The sequence below is a fragment of the Drosophila arizonae genome, chromosome 2, assembly GCF_054131065.1.
Source record: "Drosophila arizonae isolate 15081-1271.41 chromosome 2, UAZ_ARI_1.0, whole genome shotgun sequence".
Taxonomy (NCBI): Eukaryota; Metazoa; Arthropoda; class Insecta; order Diptera; family Drosophilidae; genus Drosophila; species Drosophila arizonae.
In genome coordinates, this window is record NC_142922.1 from 27,799,123 (window position 1) to 27,818,569 (window position 19,447).

The 19,447-nt window shown below is 35.5% G+C and overlaps 1 protein-coding gene and 1 long non-coding RNA gene across 3 annotated transcripts; one reads left to right on the top strand and one right to left on the bottom strand.

Moving 5' to 3' along the window:
- The first annotated feature begins 8,482 nt into the window (after window positions 1–8,482).
- Window positions 8,483–9,606, top strand: LOC108610402 (uncharacterized). Its single transcript, XM_018002526.2, has 3 exons — window positions 8,483–9,121; window positions 9,187–9,309; window positions 9,378–9,606. The coding sequence occupies exons 1-3, from the start codon at window positions 8,727–8,729 to the stop codon at window positions 9,511–9,513; spliced, it is 654 nt and encodes a 217-aa protein (XP_017858015.1). The 5' UTR covers window positions 8,483–8,726; the 3' UTR covers window positions 9,514–9,606.
- A 2,414-nt stretch (window positions 9,607–12,020) lies between these two features.
- Window positions 12,021–19,319, bottom strand: LOC149270689 (uncharacterized). Of its 2 annotated transcripts, none has more exons than XR_016268581.1 (2): window positions 12,303–19,319; window positions 12,021–12,226 (listed from the first exon to the last, which is right to left on the bottom strand). It is a non-coding gene; the product is annotated as an uncharacterized LOC149270689 (long non-coding RNA). The 2 variants fall into 2 exon arrangements; XR_016268582.1 differs by having other exon boundaries at window positions 12,021–12,243.
- Window positions 19,320–19,447: the final 128 nt, after the last annotated feature.

The window sequence follows — 19,447 nt, forward strand, 5'->3', positions numbered from 1 at the left end:
GGTGTCTGTCTACTTTTACTACTTTTACTACTACTACTATTGTTATTACTACTACTAATACTGGTAATACTTCAATTACTACTACTAAGTACTATTGCTATTAATTCTACTACTATTACTACTACTACTACTATTGCTATTACTTCTACTACTATTACAACTACTACTACTAAGTACTATTGCTATTACTTCTACTACTATTACTACTACTACAACTAAGTACTATTGCAATTACTTCTACTACTATTACTACTACTACAACTAAGTACTATTTCTATTACTTCTACTACTATTACTACTACTACAACTAAGTACTATTGCAATTACTTCTATTACTATTACTACTACTACAACTAAGTACTATTTCTATTACTTCTACTACTATTACAACTACTACTACTAAGTACTATTGCTATTACTTCTACTACTATTACTACTACTACAACTAAGTAATATTGCTATTACTTCTACTACTATTACTACTACTACTACTAAGTACCATTGCTATTACTTCTACTACTATTACTACTACTACTACTAGTATATATACTTACATATGTATATAAGAAATTATTTCATTGACACATATGAGTTCAACTTTACTAATTAGACAAACAAACCACATCACAATTGTGGCATGCTCTTCTTAGAATTCAAAACTGGGAACAGGGTAGTGAAACTAAAAACAAAATGTAGGAAAGAAGAAAAGAAAGCAAAATTGTCAACACGCAAGGGTTAAGCCAAGTAGCCCAAATAGAAAAGTTTTGCAGCAACAGCAAATGCTGCGCTTGTCATGTGTAAATTTTAAGCTACTTTAGTGAGCTCCAAATGCAGGCTGGATAAGAACCAGAAGTCAATGCAAGCTAGACCAAAAGCAGCCAGACAGTTGGGCAACAGATAAGACAAGTGGGGGCGGGGCTCGGCGTGGTTACATTCAATCAAGTACAGGTACAGCACCTGGCCAGCTGCAAAGTTTGACTCACAGTCGAAATTGAAGTCGAGGTCAAAGTTTATGCCAGACACAAAATCAATACACTTACAGCCACGCCCCCTGCTGCAGGCATAGCTGCTGCACAGTGTCAGCGCGCAAAATTTCATAAATCAAAGTAGTGCAACGACTCAAGCAACAGTCGAGCGGCAGACGAGTGCAGTCAAAGGGGCTACGGGCTATGGGAATTGGTCGCGTAGTACAGAGATTCAACTTCTGCTCACGCCACAGTAATTGCTTTATGCTGTGAAGCGTGACGCGGTCAACAACGCAACGTGAGCAAACCATTTTTGATATTACACACTCAGACTCCCCACACACACAAGCATACTTTCATACACACATATATACATACATGCCGAGCTCTCTATATAGACATAGCATGTTGGCCAACATGAAAAAGTTAAAAAGTTTTATGATATTTCAGCTATTTGATGCGTTCGCCTGCTGGATTTTCGTTGCCCTCAAGTCCTAAAGCACGCACATACACACATACACACACATGTATGTACATATATATTTTACGGAATATGTTGCTTACAGTGCATTGATTTTGTAAATGGATAACACAGCACCGTTGTCGGGGCAGACATTCGCTCTGCTGCACGGTAAATATCCTTTCTTAAGGTGCACTCGGAAGGCAGTAAAAATTTTTGGTGCGCGTACGTGTGTGTGTGTGTGCTTAATAAATGTTTTCGTACCCAAAATTTAATACGGTACTTCATGTTATTTTAGGTGAGCGTTTTAATTTCCTTTGTTTAAAAGAAAACAATATTATTAAAAAATGAAAATAAAAATAATATTAAACCTGATGGAAAATAAATTCGGTTTTCATTTATTTTCGATGCATTTTCAATATATTAAAAGTATATTTGCAATGCATTCTTTTAAACAGTGCTAAAAGTTCTCTTAGAGAGTTTAGTGAAATCGCAATGAACATTTTATGATTTATGTATAAAATATTTTACTTTTTCTCGAATTTAAAAAATTCATCTGTTTCATTGTTTATCAATATATTGGGGAGAAAATACGTAATAATATTTACACAAATTTAATGAGTTTTAAATTTTCCTTTATGCGATGTAATAAATTTAATATTAATAATTATAATATAATATTAATTAATTATAGAAAAACAAATATTTGTTTAACTTGGGTCACTAATTTTAACATTTTTTTGTATAAAGCTGTTTTATATAAAAAACTATTTTTTTTTTTTTTTTTTTTTTTTTTTCTTTTTTTTGTGGTATAAAAATCTATTCACACGCACACACACTCAGTCGAATGTAGCCATGAGATTGTTGCTGATAAAGCAAGTTAAGAGGATATAAAAACTGAGGGCAACACCTGAAATAAAACAAAAACTGCAGAGAAACTAATAAATTAAAAAGCTGGCGGCAATGAAATTAAAAAAGAGCATACAATCCATTTGTTTTATAAGGCAACCAAATTTGCAATGCTACGCAAACACACAAATACCAGTGTAATTATCTTTATAGAGTGTTTCACACACACACACACACACATACAGACAAAGCTAATATGCAGTTTCTTTGAGAATTTTGTGCCACAGGCTAGAACTATGCTGCGCCGCCACTCACACCAACCTGCTTGTGTATTATATTCATGACAGATTTATGCTAAAAAGAGAAAATATAAAAAACCTGTCATCTCTCTATATATAAATACATACATATACATATATATATATATAAACCACAGACGTGCTGATGATATCGGGCAGGTGGCGAAAGTTTATTGCCCGTACGACTTTAGCCATATGCCCCCATGCGAGAGCTGGGATTGCCAAAGGAGAAATGCTTTTGCAGAAATATATGCGAGCTGAGGGAACAATTTGCAAAGCTGTCGCTCTAATTAATGGAAGACTTTGCCACACAGACAACAGCACAAAGAAAATTTTGCTAATTAAAAAAAAAAAGAAGCAAAGTAAGAATTTGGTATTAGAGTTTACCTAACTGCCTCAATACACTGTAAGCTATTTCCATTTCCGCTTATGGTGTAAGTCAAGCAGGAGACAGTTAGAACTTTGATTTTGGTATATATAGAAAATATCAGAGAGTGATGAAACGCATTTTTAAAACTTCAAATTATTTTCGGAATGACAGTCACATGGATGCAAAATCACGCTAAAGCGTAAACGAGGTTATAAATGCAAATAAGATTTATCTACAAACTTTAACTCTTTAATTATTTCAGAATTCAAATGTTATATATAAAATATGTATTTTTATTTTAATATGTATATGTATTTAAATATAATTTATATAGACATTTTCATAAATATTACTTAGTAGATTGATTTTATATACTGATATATTTATATATTGTTAGGAAGGCATCTCTTTAATCTAAAAGTCATAGCGGGAAATAAAAATAATTTAATATATAATTAAAAATAAATTTCATATAAAATTCTTGATACATTTTAGATTCATTTTATATACTCATATACAGATATATCTGATCTCTATCATACACATTTGTGTAGGTGTATTGCTTTCAACCGAAGTTCAGAGTCATCCAAAGGCAAAGCCAATATACTCTCTGCCCCAGTGCGAACAGTGTATACAAAGTGCAACAGTAAGAACTCCGGCAACTATTGCACGGATTCAACTTCTTTAACTGCTGGGCAAAGCGTAAATTCTCTTTGCAGATTTATAAAGTAAATTGTACAAACATATATAAGTACATATATACATATATATTACGATATATAGAGGTATTCGTGCAGCATGGCCATTTCTTGTGATTATTTCTAACAAGTTGGGCCCCGTGTTGCAGCAGCCATACAAATTGCTCGCGGCCTGCAAGTAATTGTCACTGCTTCGTTGCTTTGGATATGGATTTGGATTTTGGATTTTGGACGCGGGCTTTTGTTGGGCTTTGCCGTCGCTCAACATCATTAAATGTACATAATGGAATTGCTGTGATTTGTTTCGCCAGCTCAAGATTTATTATCTCGCTCGGCATTTTCCAGCCGAAAAAATCGGCTTTATGTTACGCTTGCCTGATGACGGAGTGCAGCCAGACGAGAGCGAGTAACGAGAATGGGAACAAGAGCGACAGGACACGAAAATAAGACGGCAGCTCTATCTTCTCTTCACTGCATAAACATTACAATGACAATCAAAGACGCTTACACAAGGACATTTGTGAGAATTTATTGCAATTGCAAAACTTTACGCATTTAATTTGCGCAAAATTTGCTTATGATTCGAAATTGAATTAACCTGATGAAAACTTTTGCTTTCAGGCGGTTCTTATATACGAAAACTCTTATTAGAGGGAAATAAAACAAATTTTTCCACAAAGTTTTCATTTATTATCTCACTTTATGTTCAATAAATTAAATTAATAAAATAATTTATATATATATATTTTTATATTAATCTTATATGAGATAGCTCTAAGACTGATGTATTTTCTTACTATGTTGCCGCATTTAAAACAAAATTTCTTACAGGGCAAATCACTGATTATATCGATGTATTTATTTTACTTAAGATTTAGCAACGAATATTTCGAATATTATGCTAATAAATAATAAAATTTCTATGCAAAAATAAAAGGAAATTGCAAATTGTTTTCGCCTTTTTGGAAACTGCATATAGGGCAAACAATCTTCTCCATATATTATTCCTTTTAAAAGCTATTTATTTTTATTTTTATTTTATTTAATAAAAAATTCGTCTGCTCTCTTGTAGATGTATGCATTTTGTGAAACACCCTAACATTTTACAAGCCACCTAACATTTGATGCTGAAGTTTTGCTGTTGTTGAGCTCGTCATTTGCATTTCTGGCTCTTCACCCGTCAAAGTTTGTGAAGAAGTTTTGCTAGGCATCACATATGCTTGAGATGAGATTGTGGGACTTCATTTTAATAAAATATGTTGACTCGGACTTGAGTAATAGCTGCAATAGTTGAAATTAATTGCTTGTAAAGCAATAGAGACTCAATGCCAGGAGGCGAGCTCCAAGGTGACCTGCTGTTAGCTAGTAGTTCGCAAATAAATTAAATGCTGACCATGACAAAATGCTGTCACAGAATCCATTTGGCTTTCCGGTCAAGTTGGGAAAATTGGTGAGATGATATCAGATGGTCTTAACCGTAAAGTTTGAATAAATGAGTATACTTTGCAATGCATGTTGCGAGGAATGCGATGATGCGAATTGACAACTAATGATAATGTAGGAAAAGATCATTTTTAGTTAACCTGAAGTTGGGGCCTGCAGTATCTGTTAGAGTTGTCAAAATGGGAAACAAAGCTCACTATTCTAAATTTTTAGCTTCAATTGTGACGAAATGCAGTGCGCCTACACACACCAAACAACAGTGCCTCAAATCAATATATTCATTTAAACTCATGAGCGAGTATAAAAATAAATAATCCCTGTTAAGCCTTGCGCTTCAGTGTAAATGAAAATCTGCCTCTTAATCAGCGTAATACCCAACATCTGGTTGTTAATATACCATTAACATATCATTTACATATTAAATCTTCATTTTTAATTCGTAATTTTTAATTATTTATAATGGTTTTTCTTTTTTCAGATTTTTTTAAAATGAGTTTTTTTCAGCATATGTGAAAATTTACTATTGTGAACGTGGGGTGCATATTTTAGCATTATAATTTGAGATGTGTAAAGAAGCAGAGAAAATTAAAATGTGCGCTGACAAATTTAAATTGAAGCAAATATATCGATTGGACTCGTCGAAGGTGTTTCAAAGACAATCCCCAATTCCCTGTATTGTCATCAAATCTCTGTAGACTTTTGGGCTGCCAAATCGAGAGCAAAATCCAAGTTCAAACACAAATGTCGCCCCATTTATCTAGCTGTTTGTTGTTTTGGCTTGGCAAATTAACCACATTTGATGGTATTTGCGGGCCGCATGAACTTAATACGCGCTACGTGCTGGAATCTATAATTAATGCTGGGACGACGCGTGTAATAAAATGAATTTGTTGATATTGTCAAACATTTGGGCCGTGGCTTTCATCACAATTAACTGACATTTGGGATTTGCCTACCAGAGATGCGGTTAGATTTCTGGGCAAATTAAATTTGTTGTCATATGCTTAGCCTCTAATTCGAGTGTGAATAAAACAAATAGAATGATTTTTGTATAGAAATTATTCATATGTTTATAAATTGTATGGAAGTGTATTATTAAATTATTTGATGTATTTTGACAGACATTATTATGTTGTTGAATAAGAGACTAAGCCTTGTCCTTGTCGTAGAATCTTCAATTATGTTCCTCAGCCCACTTGATGACCTTAGGAGATGTTGTCAATACCTTGCTCATGCTTGACTAGCTTTTGACTGACTCAGAGTGTATAATTATTGCTGTGTTTTCATTTATGTAAAGCACTAAAATCATGTTTTTCTATTTCATTAGGACTAATGAATAAATTTACTAACATTTCAATCAACCTTGTTGTCTCATAGATAATTCAAAAACATAATTTCATTTGTAGATACTTTGTTGACTCAAGTCCATGAGATTTTCATTTACTTCAATTCTCAAATAAAAAATAAAAATCACTGACAAACTGTAGAGAGCTATCCATAAGCGGCTTCCTTCTCTCTACCTCCTCTCTCTCTCTCCTTTTCACCTCTTCTTTTATTAAATGCGACATAATCGAGTTGGGTCTGCTCTGACTGCTCACATTTGACGAGTAGTTTCTTAACCTGATTAAACTTTCATTGAAACTGACTCTCGCATGGGTTTTGAGCGGATTTAAAGTTTGTTAAAAGCAAAACTTTTGTTTTACCTGGCTGGCTGGCTGCTTTCTAACAGCGAACTGTAGCTTATTTTTGGTTAGCCCGGCTTAGCTTGTGTGTGTGTTGAAAATATACGCCAAGGTCATTAATATTTCACTCAGATGCTATTAGCATAGCTGGCACTTAGGCGCACTCTGCACACCCAATTATACAAGCTCGACTTGGCTGGCTCGTTGACCTAATGCGTGTAATTCATTAGCTGCAATTAGAGTTCGATTGAAGGTTCAAGGTCCGTTGGCGACGGAGCAAAGAGCCAATGCTGGCAATGCTGTTGCCACAGCCATTGAACAGACATGTAGCACTTCATTAATGCCCCGCACTCCACTCTCCACACTCCACACTCTGCTCTGGCATTCCTCGATCTGCTCTATGCGAAAATTATAATAATAATGTGGTCGTTTGCTTTCACTGGCCCACGTGCTGCGTTGGCGTTGTTAAATGCGTCCTTAATAGGCACAACATTTGTGGCAATGTTTTTACAGCACACACACACGCACACTCAGACTCCTTTGGCTGCTTTTGTGCGTGGCTCATAATTGTGTTACATTTTCCTTTGGCCAAAAATCAAATGAAAACGAAAAGAAGCATTTATTAAGATGAAGCAAAAGCAACAACTGTTAATCTAGATTACCCACATATATTATTCATGATGTGTGCATTGGCTTTTGATTCGGTTTCGCCTTTATTGCAATTACATAATTCCCCTTAATTGCAGTTGTTATTACTTATTGTTTTTGTTATTTTTAACCGGTGTGTGTGCGATGCTGTTAATTATGTACTTGATTGGACTTTTAACAATGAAAATAATAAATATTATAACAACGCTAATAAAAAAGGAGAAAAAAAAATAATTTAAGTAATAATGGGAAGAATTTTTTATTATTTGTTTATTTATTTTGTGACTGATGTAGGTCAAATTGTTTTACGCACTGTCAGTTAGCTCATCACGTTGAAGGCTATGCTGGACTACATTTGGGTTAACTGCCCCCATTCGTTGCATTCGCTAGTTAGTTCGCATTATTTTGAAAGGTGATGTAAATCCTTCTGTGTGTGGTCTGTGGTAATAAATTTAAGCTGAAGTGGCGGACTCTTCTTCCTCTTCTTAATTTCCTACATTTCTGTCCTCCTCCTCTTCTTAAATTCCTGCATCCTAGTCTCTTCCAAATTTGTGCTTGCTTTTGGCCACCCTCTATATTAAAAGAAATTGTTATCTACGCCGCGGCGTCTAGTGAATTTTTACAGCTACAACTGTCGCCCGCTTTTCCACCTTAAGTAGTATCTGAATTGAATCGATGCAAATGAACAGAGAGTTATGTATCAATTAAATAAACGTTCAGCTCAGCTTTTAGTTCAGCGTCAGCTCTAGATCAGGGTAACATTCTGTCTACCGTACTATTTCATTGTACTTTGCGTGCTTGCCTTATCACTCACTCACATTGCGTGCTTACGTCCACTCGTATCTCTATCTCGGTTTGAATCTGCTTAACCGTTTTTAACTGGGAAGAATCAACCTTCTTAGTCCTCGTTTGAAGTTGAAGCAAGTGAAGCCGCACGTGATATACCCATATGTATGTATGTATGTATATGTCGGTTATTTCTGCAGATTAGATAATTTTTTGGGAGGGAGTGTCCCTGAGTGTCCCTGTGTGTTTAGTCAGATGAACAATGTAAATTCAAAGCTGAGGAACTCAATGAACATTGACATACTTATTTCGGTTTTACACATCCAATTACAGCGATATTGGAAGCTGAAAATCTTCCCAAAATGACCAATTGTTACATATTCTTTGAAAAACTAGTTGAAACTAAAAGCAAACACAGAATGAAATTGAAAATTGGATCAAATTGAAATAAATTAACAATTATATACAAAAACAAAATTTGAAATATCTTAAATTTCGCCACTTTGAATGCCCTTACCGTCGAAATATGTCTTCAAGCGATAGTTCCAATGTCAATAATGTCTTGAGCCCGAAAGTGCCGTGCTATGGCTCTGATAACTTTGGCTGTGATCAAAATGATTGCAGTGAATTCCTGCAGCCATTGCGATTGCTATCCAAGGATTTGTCCAGAGAACGAAATAGCTATCGCGGCAGGAGAACGACGCTGCGGCGCTTTAGTGCCGAGCTCAGGATGAACAGATCTAAGGAGAAAGACTTGGAGCAAGCTAAAGTCTCTATTAATGATGTAGCGAGTGACAGATGTTCAGCATTGGAAATGGATCAGGAAACGGGCAGTGAAGACTGCAGGCCTAAGAAAAAGTCGTATTCGGATGACTTGTTCATTAGCCGTCATCCCAGCTATACGATCAAGAATGTCGATTAGTAAAGCCAAATGCTAATTTCAATTTCAGTGCGAATTGTGTAATTTCAATCTGGTTCCATCTCAGTGCTCTGGAGTGTGAGTTTGTTTACATGCAGGCGAAAAAGAAATACAATGCACAGCTGCGTCGCGAAATGGAAAACTTTATTGAACAAAGGCCCAGAATATCCGAACAGTTTATCACCAGAAGGTAATATATGTCCTTTGTTCTATACTCAAATAGGCTTTAGATTGATGTTTTGTCTCAATTCTTTCAAGGCTTTTTGCCTATTCTACGCTGTGGCCACCACTCCATACGAAGGAAGAGCTGGACTATTTTATTGCCAACTTTTTTCAGCTGTCGCCGAAGCAAAAAAGTCGCTTAAATTATTTAATGACAACCGATATAGTATAAGCACTGAAAAGAGGTTTAAGTGCAGATATAAATATGTTACTTTAATATTGCATAAGTATTTTTAACATAAATATATTTGCAAGTAAACTTCTATTTACTGTAGTGGTTTTAATTTAATTTAATTTGCATTTCATTAGAAAAGCAAATATTTATTTACCTATCGATTTATTTATTTAAATACTATTTGCGTTTTATGTATTTAAAATTTAAAATTTTTGTTTTCTTTTGTTGTTCTATTTCTGTTTTCAAACACTTAACAATTGTTTGTCCTCTATTTATATATTCAATTGTTGCTCTGTTGTGTTTAGCTGTTTTTTGTTTTTTGTTTTTTTTTTCTTTTCAAGTGTTCAATAAATTCAATGGTAATTAAATTGAGCATTAAATACGGTGCTCCATATATAGGTGTACATATGTGCTTATCCAGGCATTTTTTTTGTTTTGTTTTATTTCAATTGATTTTGATTGTTCAGTCGATCATGAATAAATTCAAACTCATTCGAACTTTTTGTGTTTCTCACATTTAACGGGCGATTGTTTGTACATTTGTCCTGCTGTTTGAGGGGAAATCTGCCATTTGTCAAATAATATTTTATAACTGACTTTTATTTCTGTGTTTTTCTTTTTTTTTTTTCTTATTGAAAAAGCCGTGCAGCTGTGAATATATGTCACAATGTATGTGTATATATATGTGTGTTTATATATTTTTGGAATTGTTATTATGTTTCTGCCAAACAACAATATATGAAATATGCGAGTTATTATTGACCTGAGAATAAATATGTGTTTTGTTCGAAGTTCCGTTTGTTTGCAATGTTTTTGTGCTTGCCAATTACCGTTGATTTCAATTAAATTGATCAGAAAATGCATTCAATTCTGCAGAAATTTATTTGTGTCAGCCCATCACACGAAGTATTGAGTGAGCTCAAAAGAGAAGCTGTCGTTACAGAATATCTGCCTTACGAGAATGTCAGGTTATATGTCATAAGTATCAAAAATGTTGTATATATAGAATTAAAATTGACTGTAAGTAAAATATGAAATTGATTTAGCCTCCTTTTAAACATATTAAATGTTATTGACATCCAAAAGATTTTTTATCAATCGAACTTTTAGTATTTTTATATTAAGAAACGGATTTAATCAGGGAAATTTATTCTGATTCTGTTCATTCACATTAGGAATTTGGTATCTGATTTTTAAACGTACTAAAATGATCATAATTGTAGCTCAAATATTCAATTAATAATTTTAATAATCTGCTTAACTTCTACAGCTTAAAACCATTATATAAATATTAAAAACCAGTAAAATGAATAAAAAAACAAGACCCAAGAACCTTTTTTTTTAACAATTGAACTCAAAATCACCCAAATATGTAAAGATACAAAATCCCAGCTGAATTCTTAGAAATCTTTGCCCCCTATCCGCTGGGCATCATAAAATACAGGAGGGCAGGCACAATTATTGAAAACACTTTGCATGCCCGAGCTCATTTTCACATCGGCCCATGAATATTTAAGCCAAATAATGTGCTTTCTTAGGCAGCTAAACACTCTCCGCGGCCAGTTGCAAATATGCAAAATATTTGCGGGTTTCGCGCGCTCGCTAGCCCCAAGTGCCTGCCTTTTATTAAACTTTAATGTTAAGTACAGCCAAATTTGAAGAGCTGCTGTGGGCGTGGAAAAAGTGGTCCAGGTAAAAATCATCGCAGCCGCGGCCGGCATCCGCAACTTTATGCAATAAATTATAATTTCCGCATGTTGGGCCGCTATATATGTACGTATACGAATATATACATATGTACTACCTGTATAGGCACATTGGGGTTAATCACTTACAGTTTTGTTTTTATTACTCCCGCGACGAAAGGCCTTTCTGCGTGGTCAGCTGTTAAGTGTAGAAATGGGGTATATTGGCGGGAAGGGAGGAACAACATGATCTTTAACTTTTTTTCTTTTTTTTTTTTTTTTAGTTTAACACATAATTGATTTTTTTCTAGCTTTATTTTTGTTAATTATTATTTTTTTTTTTTTTTTGAATTTTTTTTTTTTTCTTACTTCAAGTTTTCTTTATAGGGTATTAACTGTGTGTGGATTCATTTTTTTCTTTTGATGCTGTACTTTGCTTTATGTTTCTTAGTTATTCATTTTCACTTATTTATTCAAATACATATATTTATTGGTATATATTTATTTATTGATATATATATGTATTTATTGGTATATATATTTATTTATTGGTTCCGTTTTGTGTGCTATTTGTATAGGTTTTATATATAGTAATTATAGGTTTTATGATTGAGCTTGTAAACCACTAATTTTTCTGATTTCTTTAACATCTCTCTCGAAAAAAAATTTTACTTAGCACTTGCCGTCGGCAATTTAAATGTCTTGCACAAATTCTTTTCTTTCGCAGTTTTTTTTTTCTTTCACATGCAAATACGACTTTATTTCCAAATTTCTATTTCATTAGTTATTTTTTTTTCACGTGTTCAGAAATGCATATGGTTTTTTTGTTCACGCACTAAAGTTTCTTTATTTTGTTGGTTTTTTTTCGTTTTTTTTTTTTTCCTGATGCAGCCCTTCCTCTCCCCCGTCGCTTCGGCGTTATGCTGCTCTGCCGGCTTTTTGTACCCTAACTTCCGCTTCAAGGTGACCCTTGCTGGCGCGAAGTTAGGGTATCTAATAAAGGAAAAAAAATGGACAAAAGTCCACTGAAAAAATGGAAAATCTTTTTTTTAATTACATGATTTTTTTTTGTTTTCCTGAACACTCTTTTTTTTCACGTACCTGATATCTATATATATGTATATATATAAATAAATTTATATATGTTTTACATATATTTTTAGACGGGCAGCTGCGCGCTGCAAATTCAATGCAATTAAGTGCCAACAAAAATCAAACGCGATCGCTTTCACTTTCTTAATTATTGGCTTCGGGAGTTTTTAGTTTGTCAATTTTTTTTTTTATTATTTGGTTTAGTTAAATTAATTATTTTTTTTTTTTTTACTTTAAGTTTTAAGCACAGCCAAACTGACTTGGTGATCTCGTGATGCCGGAAAAGAACTATTTGACCCATGTGGCTCTTTTTATAGTCCCACATTCCAGTCTCCTCTCTTCCTCTTCTTGGAAAGTGAGACGCGAAGATAGGTGCAATTCGCCCGCTGAGTCCCAAAGCTTTGAGAGTTTCTCTCAAAAGCTCGCTCTCGAGGCTCGCTTTTGGGCCGCTCAGCGGTCATTGCAGTGCAGGCGACACATTTGTCGCGAATGATATGCACTGCAATTATTTAGGTACAATAACTCTGCTACGACCATTACATACACGATAATCTGACACGATAGTTGGAAGATTAGCGGGAATCAGATACGAATATCTTTCGCATGATACGTTCCCACTTCTATGCCTTGTAAATTTTCCAAAATATAGAAGCTATTGCCAAGCCTCTTTTTAATTCGGCATTTAACAAATTGCGGTGCTAACTTCGCATTAAAATTTTGTGAAAATTTACTGAGACTAAAGTTTCTTCTGAAAACCTCCTGACCCTCCTTAAAGGACACTGGTTTGGACCTTAGATTGTACTGTGCGGCATTGCGCTCATATGCAGTACGAATGTTCTTTTGCAGATCTTTTCGCAACAAAGCGAGTTTGTCAGTTCTTTGAACAGACAGATGCGGTTCTTCTAAAAGCGACAAATTTTTCAAGAGACGATAATCGGCTCCATGAGTAATCATTTCTAATCCGAAGAGAGCTTTGTAAGGCGAACAACCTAATGATTGATGAAGTGACGACCTTAATGCGCAAGAAATAGCTGTTATGTTTTTATCCCATTCTGTCTGATCTTCTTTTAGATATGCTCTAACTGCAGATAGAATTGAGCGGTTGACACGTTCAGCCGCATTACTCTGTGGTGAGTATAGAGCGGTATACACATGTCTCACTCCCAATTCTGTCAGAAATGCATTGAAATCATTAGCACGAAATTGTTTACCATTATCACTCACTAAGACTTCTGGAACTCCATAACAGTGAAATATATTCTTCAGCAAAAATTCCTGAATGACAGATGAAGTAAACTTCTTCAAAGGACACAGCCAATGAAATTTGCTAAAATGGTCTAGAACAATCAACAAGCCTATATTACCACTTTTAGTTCTGGGATATGGTCCTAGAATATCAACATAAAGTCTTTGAAATGGTCTGCATGTGGGAGACTGTAAACCCATTGGTGGTCTTAGAATTTGATTTGGAGATTTAGTTTCCTTGCAGGTGTCGCAACTACGTATGTAAGCACGCACATCGTTAGCTAATCCTGGCCAAAACAAATTTCTCCGTAGTTTTCCTATTGTTTTCTGCATCCCACAGTGTGATGAAATCGCACTGTCATGAGCTTGTTTAAGCACATCTGTTCTAAGTCGTTCGGGAACCCATAACTTCCACAAACTCTCATTCTGGTCTTCTACACATTTAGAATGTTCTGTTCGAATGTAAATAAACTGGCTAGATATCTTAATGTCTGGGAATTTGGATTTCTCAAGAGTAAATTTCTTCTTGAGCTCTTGATACTCAGAGTCAAAGAAAGCATCTGAGTCCAAGTCGACAATCGGGCCAATTTCTAACGCTGCAACTTCTTCTTCACACATCCTTGAAAGGACATCCGGAACTATGTGATCTTTGCCTTTTCTATGAGAAATAGTAAATTTATATGGCTGTAAGCGGAAAATCCATCGGGCAAGTCTACCGGATGCATTTTGTTGACGCATCAGCCACATCAAACTTGAGTGGTCTGTAACTACCTCAAATTCCTGCATTTCTAAATAACACCTGAATTTCTCTATAGCTAAAACTACGGCTAAACATTCTCGTTCCGTTACACTATAGTTTCGCTGTGCTCGGCTCAGTTTCTTTGACATAAACGCAATCGGCATTTCGTCATTTTCTGCGGATAACTGAACTAGCACGGCTCCAATTCCATAATTACTGGCATCGCAGTGCAGATAGAACTTTTTCTCAAAATCGGGATTCTGTAAAACTGGCGCTGTAGTAAGAATCAGCTTTAATCTGTCCATAGCCTCTTGTGCTTCTACGGGCCATAAAAACTTCTTTTTCTTTGAGAGTGTGTCAGTTATAGGGCATGTGAGTTCGGCGTAATTTTTTATAAATCTTCGATACCACCCACAAATACCTAGGAATCCTCGAACCTGTTTAAGGTTCTTTGGTGATGGCCAATTTTTAATACAATCAATCTTCGAAGGATCTGTGCAGATACCACCACTGCCTATGATATGTCCTAAATAATTTACGCTTTTAACGCAAAACTGACTTTTCTCAATATTCAATGTTAAATTTGCTTTGCGAAATTGTTCGGCAAGGCGTACTAGCACTGCTAAATGGGCTGAAAAACTCTCTGAAACTACACATACATCATCTAAATAACCGAATACACAATAGCGTAGATCTGGGGGTATTAATTCATCCATAAGACGACACATGGTTGCTGGAGCGTTACACAAGCCAAAAGGCATTACCTTGAATTGGTAGAGAGGTCGGCCAGGTATGGTAAATGCAGTTAATGGCCTTGCCTCTTTGGTCAATTCAATCTGCCAGAAAGCATCTTTTAGATCAAGCTTGGTGATATAATTTGCTTTTGGCATACGCGAAAATATACCTTCTATCGCTGGTAAAGGATAAGCATCCTTTTTGGTTGCTTCATTTAGCTTACGCGCATCTAAGCATAGCCGAATTTTATTCGGTTTCACTACCAATCGCATGGGAGAACTCCAGGCGCTAATCGATGGTTCTATAACATCAAGGGCTAACATTCGGTCGATTTCTTTATACAATAGCGTTTCAACTGCCGGACTGACTGGATAAAAACGCTGTTTAACTGGTCGTGCATCACCAATATCAATATGATGTTGAATCAAATGCGTACGGCCTAGTTTTTCTTGACAATTAGGGAAAAGAGATTTTACGACTTCTAATTGTCGCAATTCTAAATCAGTTAATGGGAATGAATTATCTACTAAATCTGTGCTAGCTGTGGAATTTTTATCAAACTCCTCCGAAGTTGACTGCATAGCGCTAATTACGTGAGGAGCTAGAGAGAATTCTTTCCAAAAATCTATACCCAAAATTAATCTTTGCTTAATTGATGGAATAATATATAATCGAAGAGTCTTCGTAGTTCCTTTGTAATTAATTGGGGCGTTCAGTACACCAACCACGCTATGAGCTTTCCCATCTGCCGTCTGCACTTGGGATGTAAGTGACTTAAACTCCGAATAGTTAGAGAAGTTTCCTAAAGCTAGCGAGGCTCCAATACAGCTAACATTAGCGCCTGTGTCTAATAGACCCAGCTCAGTAAACTGAAAAAAATTAACGCTGGCATAACAACGCGAATCATTTTTATCATTAATTATTGCTGAAATTAGAAACTTTCTATATTTTCTTAGCTTTTTATAGTAAGCTTTGCAACGCAAAGCACTCCTAGTTTTTAAAGGACTTTTTTCATTAAATATCCTATGTTTTACTTCTAGATAGTTTTTGAGGCGTTCATGATAAGGTAACATGTGCAGGGGCTTGATATTTTTATTTTGAACAGACTTTAAATTGGATTCGGGCGAAGGAGCTTCAGGGATGACAGCGTTGATCGCCTCTTCTGATCTCAATTGGTCTTTACAGGGGGCATCCTGTTGTTGTTGGACGCACCCTTCTGTCGGTTTTCCGACGAGCGTTGGATACAAGTTTTACATTGTGGCTTATACACATTAAGTGCACCACACCCGTAACAAAACACGCGACGCTCCGCTAAACAATTTTCCCACACATGTCCTGGTGTATCGCAGTTCCAGCAGCGTATATTTGACTGTTGGACAGCAGCGATTTCAGTTTCTATGCCCTCAATCTGCCCGTTGTCGTCATCGAGCTCAGCAACTGAATAAATTGGTCGCCTCTGAAAGGGCTGCTTGAGACGAGAACTACTTTCCCTTTGGCTACTAGTTTCAGCAACTAAATTTTCGTGCATCTGGACCAATTTTCGAAGCTGACCTACGGAATGCACCGGCTGATATAACAGCTGGTGACGCGCTTCGGGAAGAAGATTGTTTTTAAGGATTTCAATCAGTTCTTCTTCGTCGATTCGAACTGAAGATTTGTCGATAAGCGACACAATCCCCTCATAAAAATTTGTGAAAGATTCACCTACTTTTTGTTTTCGAGAGCGTATTAGCTCTTTACTTGCAAATTCGGATCGATAATGCTGACGTAGCGCAAAACAAAAATCTGCCCAAATGATACGTTCCACCTTCTTATGGTATCTCCAGTACCAGTTTCTTGCCCTTCCGGCGAAAAGTATATGCATATGCTTGCACAAAGCCTCCAGATCCCCATCTAACGTGTCCTCAGCTAATACTTTTACCCTGTACATAAATTCGTCTACACCTAAGCCCTCCTCAGTACCATCAAACTGAATGTTCCATTTTTGTATAATTTGGGCGACTTTACTCGGATGGACTGATGTCTGACTTGACGATGACATTTGGACAGACGGACGCGGTAAAGCATTAGGCGGAGACCGATTGCTTAAATTCAAAGAAGACATTAATCGAGTTACGGTTTGCTCGATCATATTTTGAATTGTAGAATAATCAACTGGGGCGTGATCTTCGCGCCGATTGGTACCTGTACGATAAGGACGACCTCGTCTTCTAGTGTTCATTCCACGTGAAGGAGGATGTTCATTCTGGTTGGTGCCAATACTATTGTCTAACTCAACTAACGGCTCTTCACTCACCTCCAACGCACGCTGATCTGCTGTGACTCTCTGGTTATCTACTTCTTTTAATGCTTTGGCCAAGTTTCGAGTCACTGCCCGAGAACTTGGACCTGGGACTGACGGATCTGCTTGCTTCGATTGAGGCGAACAATTTCCGATAACTACCTTCAAATCTTGTATATTTATCACCGCTGCACAATTAGGACAAGTGTTGCGATCATTCAACCACTCTTCCAGGCAACGCTTATGATAAATATGTTTACAATTCGTGATATAGCAAGACTGTGTATTTGTCAAAATCTGACCACAGATGTCGCAATTCTTCGTAGCATCATCCGAAGATGCGGAATTACGTTGCGGACTACGAGCAAGAGGCATAGTGGCTTCAATTATTATCTTAAAACGGTTCTACAAACAGAAATCCTAAATTTTTTGTAACAAAAGAAAGTTTGATAATTCAAAGCTAATAATGAATTGTTTTGGTTAATATAAATGGGGAGGAAGTCAATTCCATATTTTTTTAAGTTCTGGTATGAGCACATAGGGAATACAGACTGGGCTATTGCATCTAACATCCGATGTCAAATTGGCGAAGCAATATTCATCAATAAAGTAATGTACTAATTACAACATTAATGTACTACATCTACCAACTTTTATTATCGGGAATGAAAACCCGATTATAAATTTATTGTCATATTATCTTCAAAATTATAGGGTATCCATCATCGGCAGGGTATCCAATCTTAGCTAAATACACAAGATTCCAGAAGCGGACCTATATTCTTGAAGTCACATGTACTTCAATAAAGATATAAAAGGTTATCGAAAACAAACGAGCTATTGTGAAAACTGATCTTAATTCCGATTGTTTTGTTTGTGTTTAAAGGAGTGGGCTTGTAAAGAAAATGCGTTGTCGGCAATGCATCCGCTCTCAGTCAAATGCTAGAGTTCCAATACAACTACATTTAATTTACCACTCTATAAACGAACTATCTAACTAACTATCGTTAGCGTATCGGATATTCACAAATATAAAATGCGGCTACTAACTTCATTTAAAAGTAAACTCGAGTCTAGTATGCCTCATTTTGGAGTCGGTACACTGAAAGCATATAATCTTTAAAGACTACTACGCTCACTACCTCATAAGATCGCATAATATCGCTAAAGATCAACGCTCCTCAGTGCCCCACGTTGGGCGCCATAAAATTTGTAATGAAATTCGGGGTTGTCCATATATGTATAGAGGCCGACGCGTGCTATATATTCTGCTACTACACTGCTTGCCATAGATTCAGAGATAACGGGCGGGATCTCCTGGTCCCTTAGCTCATTCGGGAGTGTGGGGGGGGTTCTTTGTTATCTCTCAAATCTCCCAAACACAAATTTTAAATTGTTAAGATCCCTAAAGATGGTCCACATGACCGAAGGGAAGGGGAAGGGGGGAAGACGAACACAGAGGTTGTACCTATACCAGAAAAAAAATATGAAGAGGCGAGGCCTTAGGTGACGATTGGCACCCGCTTCTCCACCCAACCCTACCATGGTTTTTAATTTAAAAATTTGTAAAAACCCCCATAAAAAAAATCAGACGACTTCCTACCCCATTATATAACCAAACTTACTGGACTTTTAGAATCGCATGATTCCTTCTCAATAACTAACGTAACTTGTAGATATCATTTTTTTTTTCCAAATTTATTGTTGAGTACGCAGACTCAAAAAAAAACAAAGTTCTTATAACTAATAATCAAAACTTATATATAAAATTTTCATTGCTACAGTTATTTTTCCATTTCAATAAAAATTTTTACTTCTCTTACAACTATACGATTACTATTTTTCTGCTGGTTTTATTTTTCTAAAACGTTATTCTTTTATCTTCTTTTCTCTTTGTCTAATACGTATTGATTTATTCTATTTTTGATTTAAAAAAAATTTCTATATATACATTTGTTTATAAAATTTTGTTGTGGTTAAATTTTATTAAAAAAAATTTTTAATTGTTTATTTATTTATATATATGTATTTTTATTTTATTATTATTATTATTTTTTTTTTTTTTATTATTAATTTTTTTTCTAGCATTATTAATTTTATTGATGATAGTACTACTTATTATTTATTTAGTTATTGAATTTTATTTAATTTAAA

Coding starts and splice junctions, on each gene's coding strand:
- LOC108610402 (XM_018002526.2), top strand. CDS start 8,727: ATGTCTTCAAGCGATAGTTCCAATGTCAATAATGTCTTGAGCCCGAAA. Junction 9,122..9,186: donor ACGATCAAGAATGTCGATTA/GTAAAGCCAAAT, acceptor GTTCCATCTCAG/TGCTCTGGAGTGTGAGTTTG. Junction 9,310..9,377: donor GAACAGTTTATCACCAGAAG/GTAATATATGTC, acceptor AATTCTTTCAAG/GCTTTTTGCCTATTCTACGC.